This window comes from Cebidichthys violaceus, unplaced genomic scaffold, assembly GCF_023349555.1.
Source record: "Cebidichthys violaceus isolate CVI_PGR_0920_01 unplaced genomic scaffold, fCebVio1.0.p SCAF_8, whole genome shotgun sequence".
Taxonomy (NCBI): Eukaryota; Metazoa; Chordata; class Actinopteri; order Perciformes; family Stichaeidae; genus Cebidichthys; species Cebidichthys violaceus.
Window position 1 is genome coordinate 8,881,446 of NW_027176964.1, and position 9,119 is coordinate 8,890,564.

Genomic DNA, 9,119 nt, shown 5'->3' on the forward strand with positions numbered 1-9,119 from the left:
ATGAACCCGGAAGGATTTTTTGCAGGACGTGGCAGATATTGTGTTTGCCACATTATGATGTCACTTGGGGAGGAAAAAAAAAAAAGCCCCAGTCTGAATAGTGATGAATCACGATCAGTCACTTTATTACGCATCACGGTTTTCAAAGGTAGCGAGTAGTTAAAAGTGTTCAAAACTGTCTGCTTTGTTACAACCAAAGAGGACTTGTACAGAGAGCACCAGCAGCCACTGTAGATTAGCATGTAGATTGATGTGCTCAGTCTCTCAGCCAGAAACTAGTGGAAAGAGACTCATCTTGGCCTCAAGTCTGGATTTTAATGCACTCATTCACAGGCTCCTTTTTCTTCATATCTCAATTTCTTACTCCTCTCTTTTCTCTCCATCAAGGCCTCAACACCATCTCTCTCTCGCTCTCTCTCTCTCTCTCTCTCTCTTTCTCTCTCTTTCTCTCTTTCTGTCTCTCCATCTCTTCTTAAGCCTTTTCAGGGACCCCAGCCAGCCAGCATGGGGACCCTCATCATGCCCATGTAGGTGCACGCACAAAGGCATGAAAGAACGAGAGAGAAGGGAAGAAAGAAGCGAGGGGAAAGCAAGCTCGCATGCAAGAAAGAAACTGCGATTCTTTCTTTTCTTTCTTTCTTTCTTTTTTTTTTTTTTTTTTTTAAGGACATAAGAAGGAAGGAGAAAGAAGGAAAGAAAGAGCCAGTGTGAGGGGATTAGCAGACCCCGGCCATGTCGCAGAAACCCCTCGCATTTCTGCTTTCTTTGTTTGGAGCTGACCAGAACTTGTTGACAAAGCGCTGCATGTTTGGGAAGGGGGATAGTAAGGGTCAACTTTACAGGGGGGGTTGGCACGGGAGGTGGGGGTTGACGTGTGTGTGTGTGTGTGTGTGTGTGTGTGTGTGTGTGTGTGTGTGTGTGTGAGAAGGAGGATGGGGGGGGTCATGGCAAGGAGGAGCCCCGGTGTTAGTAATTAGTGGTGTTTCAGCTCTGAAGCTTCTTTGGTGGTCTCTCTCACTCCCTCTCTCTCTAATGTTACAAAACTCTGAATCTTGTAATCTCCCATCACCAACTACCACCACCACCACCACCTCCTAGGTAGTCACTTACACACACACACACACACACACATACAGACGCACACACATACAGACGCACACACACATCCACACACTCCTTTCTCCCTCTCCTTCCAGGCCTAACCACCTGAACAGAATAGGCCAACACAAACCTGCGTCTGTGTGTGAGATGCAGAGGGCCAAGTGTGTGTGCGTCACTGCCCGGGCAAGACCAACATGTGTTCTCCACCGGGCTCCCCGAGCCACTGAGGCACACATTCTCTAACCCACGCACTTTTTTCACGTACACGCCCTCCACGGTTAGCTGAGACAGGACACACAAGACTGTCTGTGTCTCCCCTCCAAGAATTTTATGGTGATGGTTTGGCTGAATGTGAGCACGGTGGGTTGGCACTGCCAGCTCAGGTGGGACCGTAGCACAGAGCCAACAATGTCTTAACACACACACACACACACACGCACACGCACAGACATACACAAAGACACACGTGCACACAGCATGGGCTGCTTTTGTTCTTTAATATACATATGCTAATTTCATATTCATAATTTCAGTTGATTGGATGCGTTTGAGTCATCGGAGCAGGTGTGAGGATCGCTCCACAAATGTGGGAGTGGAGGAACTCAACAGTCAACAGTGGAACGCTGTGGCCGTACTGGGCAGCTCCCAGTATGAATGTTCTTAACTGTGTGTGCGCGCCCTGCGTGTCGCTTGTGTACGTAAGAAAACAGAATGTGAACCACAAACTTGTTTGGATCTCTTGCAGGCCCAGAGTGCAAACAGCAGGGTCGGAAAATCCTGTTTTAACGCCATCAAACCTGTCCGAGAAAAAATATGAATCTCTAACTACTCAAGAGTACCAGAAATGAGCCACGAGCTCGTCACCACAGGCCCTTATGCAGTAATTCAATGTTTAGAGATCATCATTATTGATTCATCTGTTGATTTTTTTTGTTTAACTTTCTACCATAAAGTTTAAACAAGCATTAAACTTTTAAAAAGGATGGGATTATTGCGGGTCTTTTGTATTACATGGCATTCTTTTTTTAGCTAGGCGTACCTAATGAAACAAAGCAATATCTTCTTGTGACCTCACATCACTGGTTGTGACCAAAATGTAGAAGAGAGTTATGAGCAGTTCCACCAATGAGTGATGTTTCCTTCTTACGCTTCTTCTGATATTTGTCACCACACATGAAGGCCTCAACCAATCATGTTCTGTCATACGTGACATATTTAAAACATGCACTATAGTGTTCAACAGCACTGAGGCTTCAATGTCCGAACCAAGACTGCAAACTTTATTACTCCTGTCATCCTTGACAACGGCCGAGCATACCAGATCTTACCAGACCTACACACTGCGTTACCGTTTACCAGAGGGAACTTAAATTCACAAACTGGATTAAATAGCTTACAGTAGCTTAGGGTACACAACAATTTACCTCAGACAGTCTGCCAGATGCTGCTCTGGGTCAACAGGATCCTGGTAGCTGGTCCTCTGCCTGCACCTATTTATCAAACTTTTTATTGAAAAAGTTGTTTATTTCTCATGTCCCCGGTGTGTAAAGACCTTTAGATTGCGTCATTGAAGTCCTAAAGAATTGAAAGGATTGACTATTCTACAGGGGAGAAAAAAGTTCAACATGAACGTAATAAGCATGTCACAGAAATATGTTTTTCCTTTCTAATCCTTTTTTATTATCTTGTTATTTATTATGAGGAGTTCCGACAGCCAGGTTGGGAACCACTGCCAGAGAAATATCTGAACAATGTGACTAATGTACTTGTGTGTGTGTGTGTGTGTGTGTGTGTGTGTGTGTGTGTGTGTGTGTGTGGTTTCCAGGTGTAACATCCAGGGCTGCGTGATCTGCAGTAATGCTGTCATCGGCCGAGGAGCAGACCTCAAGTACTGTCTGGTGGGAAGTGGACAACAGATCGAACCAGAGGGTGAGCTCCACTATCGTAAACACGCATACAAAAAATTAAAAAAAATCTCACAGCGATTGTCAACACGTGATGTTCAACAACCTCTCTTGTCTCATTACCCAGAGAAGCTGAAAGTACATTTTAGGCATTTGGATGTAGCAGAACAAACAGTAGTTGAGCAGTTTGTGTCTCCATATTATATCAACTTGACAATGAAAGAAAGGACAGAATAAGCAAAGTAACAGAAACGCCTCACATTATAACACCATTCAGTACAATGGCACTTCAAACAACCTACAAATCAATGCTATCTTTTGAAGCCTGCGGTGCTTCTCCTCTGCTGACTCCGATGAGGTGTTAATGTGTGTGTGTGGTATCTGGAAGTGCCAAGTTTTCAAGCCAACTAGGAAAGTTTCTTAATTCTGAATTCTGTGTGATAGAGAGATTTGTCAGAGATTTTTTTTTTATTTCCTTAATCCTCTTGTCCCCAAGGCTAGGTGTGTGTGTGTGTGTGTGTGTGTGTGTGTGTGTGTGTGTGTGTGTGTGTGTGTGTGTGTGTGTGTCACATTGATGGAGAGGTTAGAGAGCAGGGCCAGAACAGGACCACCCGGAATTCAACAGCAGCAGCCTCCAGCCACACACACACATATAGAGAGCAAGCTCGGCTACCAGACTAAGCAGCCTAATTGAGCGAACAACAGGGTGCTCTAAGTAACAACAGTGTGAATTTGAGCTAAACTCGCCTAAAAAAAAATGTTTGAGACTTTTTGAAGCATCAAAACAGATCTTGCTTCAGCTTTTCTGAGGGACATGTTTTCCCACTGGCCAGCAACGAGCTGCTGACTTTATTTTATGAAACACTGGAAACTTAGACTCCTGGTTGCATAATTGTTTTGCGTACACTGCATAGCCAAAAGTCACACAATTGCAAAGTTCCATCCTCTATCTTTCTGATGGACAGACAGTCTCTCTTTGTCTCACATTTTTATTGTATAGTTTCTCTCTTCGATATTATTTTATAAAATGCCTTGTTGTCTCTTCAGTAGACCTTTTAAAAGTAATCTGCTGTATATAGTCAAGTGAAGTCAAGTTTATTTAAATAGCCCAAAACCGCAAGTTTTTCCTCAGAGAGCTTTACAGTATGTACAGCATACAGCACTCTCTTATTCTCAAATTGAATACAGGAAACAAAAATAGGACCTCAGAAAGAGCAATTGACCAACGACCCTTCTCCCATGCCTGAAGAGGGGATAAAACCACATAGGCTCTTGAATCACTGAGTTGTTCATAATTATAGAAATTTGACACATTAACATTCTGGCACATGCAAGGACCAATGTGGTGGATATCAAAATCCATTTCACCTCGAGCAGAGTAAGGAGGAAATAAAAACATACCTAAACTAAACTTTTATCTTAGTCTTGGATCATGGACAACCCTTTATGCTCAGTATCATGTTGAATACACTAATACTTAACTGTATATATATACACATATATATATATATATATATATATATATATATATATATATATATATATATATATATATATATATATATATACATAGTCCACTGTAATCCACTTAAAAATGCCTCAACAGTTTTTGGTAGAATCTCCAAACATCTAGCGGTTTATGGATCAGGCTTAGATCCGATTAGTTTCATCTCTATAATACGCTGCTCTAATGATAAACCTGCTCTCCTGTTTGCTTTCCTATTGTAAGAAAGCACAGCCTTGTCTCTAGCTACTAATCTAGCCTGCTGACCGCAGGCTGCGAAAGACATTACACACCCACTTCACTGCTGAAGCTGTTTGCAGCCAAGGACCACCCTGCTAGTTAGCCTCACACACACACACACACTCTCTCACACACACACACACACACACACACACACACACACACACACACACACAAAGATACAGGTCTGTCAGGTGTTGATATTTTAAAGATACACACCTATCCTCTGGGTGCTTTGATAAATACACACATATGGATACATTAAAACAGTCTCTCCTCTTCTTCCCTTTGTCTCTTGAAGATGACACTATGTTCTTCTCTAATGTTGCATCCTGATTACATTTAACTATTTACCTGACAATCAACTAACAGTTGGTTAGAATGGGTGCTGACAACATATGGCTTATTTCTCTCTTTTACTTGTTGAATCAGGTCAGAGTTAGATCTGTCTATTATCTTTGGCCCAGCAGGAGATGTAAATATATAGTCCTAATACATTTAAACACTATCTGGGATAAGTTACTGATGAATTAACAGACCCAAATAGAGTACCTCTTCCTCCCTTTCTCTATAGTCGCTTCCTCTGCTGCTGTCCAATGCTCCATTTGTCCTCCCCTCACTCCTCCACTGCAGAGCATAAACTCCTTCTGAGCGGCAGATTCCTTCACACTAAAACCTGTCTGTGTGGACGGAACATTAGTCTCTGCCACCGTTTGCTTTGGATCAGTACCGGTGCTCGGAGCTGGAGGGAGGAGCAGCGTCTGCTCTCCTTGTGCTGAACTAGCTTTGGGTTGAGAGAGATAGCGACAAAATGTTGGCAAACTCACTTCCAAGCGTCATTTGTTTCTTTTTGTGAGGTTCAGGGGTAGCGGTCAGGGTGACCTAAGTCTCAACACACTGAAGGTTCTGGGACTGATTTCAAAGACATCATAGCACCGTACAGTGGGTTTGCACGTTGTAGCCTGTTGACTCGGGCTGTCCTCTACCAAAGATATTCTTAGTCACGCTAAGTCTTCGATGACAAAATAATTATTTGATTTAATCAACAGATCTGTGGAACTGAGTTTCTCCTCAAAGAATCACACAAAGCAGAATTTTAAATCTTCTGTTTACCAGAGATGTGCGCATAAGTTTCTTGGAAATTTGTCATTTAGCCTTTTAAGAAATGACTAATCGATTAAAGAAATCTTAGTTGACGAAGACCAAAACATCCGGGTAGTTGACTAATCGACTAAGAGGGGACAGCGGTTATCTACAAATTGCATACATATGCCAGGCAGACATTGGTTTCCATTCATTTCAGTATGGTATCAAAATGAATATGCAGAAATTACTTAATGGGTATCACATTGGGGTAAACACTTCAGTGCCTATAAATCTTTGGTAAAAGTTTTCTGCATGCTGTAATAAACAGAGTTCCCACGGATCCTTACAGATTCTTGAAAGGCATTCAATCTATTCATCTAAAAATAAGGCCTTAATTGCTATTAAAATGTCTAAAATCAATCTTTCAACGGTATTAAAAGTGCCAAGACAAGGGAATAATTGGTGGTATCTATTTTCTGAATAAATTACCAAATTCTTGTTGGATTAATTACATCCAGCTCAGAGCAGATGCATTGTCTGCTAGGTAGTGATGACGTGGGGAAATGTTTTATGTTACAGCAAACAGTTGGGCAAAATTGTCCCTAACCTGAACTAAATTGTTTTTTTCTTCAGTTTTGGTTATTTTAAAGTTGGACTTAAATTTCATACTGCCTTGTCATTTCAAGTGTTGATTGTTAAAATAAATGTTATTTCTTTTTAGCTGAGAGGACTAACGAGGTCATTGTTGGAACGGACCAGCTGATGGAGATCTAGCTCCCACAGAGATAGAGTGGCATCCTCTCATTAACCAATCAGAGAGCAGTAAAACATAGCAGACAACTAATTCATCAGCTGACTGACGAACCAGAAGCCTGGATGCTGCTTGACAGTTCTACACTCTCTTCTTCTTCATAGGCTTTTTCTACATTGTGTCCAAATAAAACAAGTGCTTAAACCCATGAGTCAACATGTTGGTGTTTTTATTTGTTCATTTCAATTTAATTTATTTGTATATAGCTCGAAATCACAAATTATTAAGTTCATCTTTTTGGACTTTTAGTGTTAGGTCTCCGTCTCTTTGAGAAAATGTTTAACAGAGACATCTTGACTGTCAGTTGTAGGTAGATCTATGTAATTAGTTTTGCCACATAGTTATTATCAGACTGTTGCCGTCTCCTGTAATGGAAGGACTCAATTACTCAATTTACCCTGTTTGAACGGCTGGAGCCTCGTACACGTTTGAATGTGCATGGGTGTTAGCGTGCACACTGTGCAGCTGTGAAGACCAGAGATGGAGGGGAAGAAAGCCGTGGGAGGGGTGACCACAATGGCGTGGGGGGGGTTAAGTTTATTTGTACACAAAAATGGTGTATGTGCAGGCCCCGGACCACCCAGCTTGGTCCTGTATCAGTTAACACCGACACCCCGCCCTCACACACAAACGCAGTGGAGGAGGAAACTGACTTGCGCCTGACACTTTTCTTTTTTCTGCTCTTCTCTCCCTCTCCGCTCACTTCACTGTCACCAGATTTATTGCATTCCTTCTGCAGGGTATTTCTTAAATTACAGGTTTGAAGTTCCTTAGTCACGAAGGAAGAAGATGAGGACAGGGATGTGTGTGCGTGGGCTTTTGTGTGTACGTGTGTTTGAGTCTGTCCTCTGTTTCTTATTGTCTGCAAGAGTCATTTAGGCTGTCTCTTGTGGCCTGATTACATGACGTGTGTGTGTGTGTGTGTGTGTGTGTGTGTGTGTGTGTGTGTGAGAGAGAGAGAGATCATGATGTCTTCCATCTTTACTGGCCATTAGAGGTGCTTGTTATCCTGTCAGTTAGAGGGAGATGTTTTTATCATTATTCTTTAAGAAATGACAATAACTAGTGTGGCTTTCATCTGTTGTATCAACTATTTATATCCATGTACAGTATACTGCACTAAAATTTGCATATTCTTTATTATAGTATATATAATATACTATAATAAAGAATAGTCTCAAAGTTATGAACTTCACAGAGCTTTGCTCAGTATGAGATATTCTTGAAGCAGAAACCTGTAGCTTCTTTCAAGGGACATTTTCATTGATTTTACACATCGAGATCAGTTTACTCATGTGGGGTAGAAACACTTGTATAATGTCTTCTGTGGCTATGGAGGAGCTTCCTGAAGTCAGAGAATACAACCCTGATGATGTCATCAGGGTTATTTTGTGGTTGGGATTCTAGACTTTTTTTTTTGTATTGGAAATTCTGTGTTTAAGTTGCATTATCGGAAATGTAGGATGCAACATCTTTTCACCCCAGGCATCATACATTTATCAATCGATTTTTGAGCGTGTTTTTGATGTATTTTCCCACAATGCAATGCACAAAGGAAAGGCTGCTCACAGCTGGAAACATTTAGATTGTGCTCAGTGGTGGGACAGCTCCACCTACAATCAAAAGATCTCGGAAAACAAAAAGTCTAAAGGGAGATATTTAGTTTCTCTTTGTTAAGTTAGATTGGCAGCGACTTGCACGTGTTATCATTTCTCTTAAAATATGAAAGTATGTTTATTTTTTATTTGTATTTTTTTGTATGCTACCAGCTCGAACAGTGATGATGGTATGTACGATGAATTTGGGATTCTGCACATGGAGGAGTGGAAACCAATGAGTTATAGTTTACTGGTGTCCTTACAAGAATAGATTCCATAAATGTGAGTCTCGGGCTGTAAAGATGAACTGCTAAATAAACAGAGTATTCTTTATGTGGCCCCACCGCTGAATTGTCTTCCCACTGTGTTTACTCTAGAAGGGGCTTCAGCTCACAGACTGAAATACTTCATTGTTCAGTATTTTTCCATTCCCCCTGTCTCACCTGTGTTCATCTTCCGTTTGCATTGTTCCCATTTCATTCACACTGTGATTCCTCATTTTTCATCCTTGCATTATCAGTTATTCCCCTCTATATGTTGCAAATTTGAATCACAAGACGCAAGTGATTTTTGTAGTTCTTCAACCTGGTGTAGTCATTTTCCTCAGACGACAAGCAAGACCATAGAGGAGGTGAAAGACTATGTTTCACCTGAGTTTTGAGCTTAAAATTGTGAAAACCACAGTTAAGGTTCACATTGTTTGACTTCTTTGTCTTGGCTTTGTTAACCTTTTTAGCGGTCTCACACTCTGACCTCTCTCTTCAACCACATGATGAGATCTGGCAACCGGGTGTGTTTGTGTAGAGGTTTGTATATTTACTCAGAGACCCCAGAGTCCCCTCAAACAACGCCACCTTGGCTGATCCCCCCCTCTC

At 41.6% G+C, this 9,119-nt stretch overlaps 1 protein-coding gene across 1 annotated transcript in view; it reads left to right on the forward strand.

The window, feature by feature from the left end:
* eif2b3 (eukaryotic translation initiation factor 2B, subunit 3 gamma) overlaps positions 1-6,797 on the forward strand; it is a 30,474-nt gene extending 23,677 nt beyond the window's left edge. The window contains exons 11-12 of the mRNA XM_068701712.1: positions 2,927-3,030; positions 6,557-6,797. Coding sequence (XP_068557813.1) covers positions 2,927-3,030; positions 6,557-6,609 — 157 coding nt within the window. The 3' untranslated portion in view covers positions 6,610-6,797. The remainder of the gene's footprint in view (positions 1-2,926; positions 3,031-6,556) is intronic.
* Positions 6,798-9,119: the final 2,322 nt, after the last annotated feature.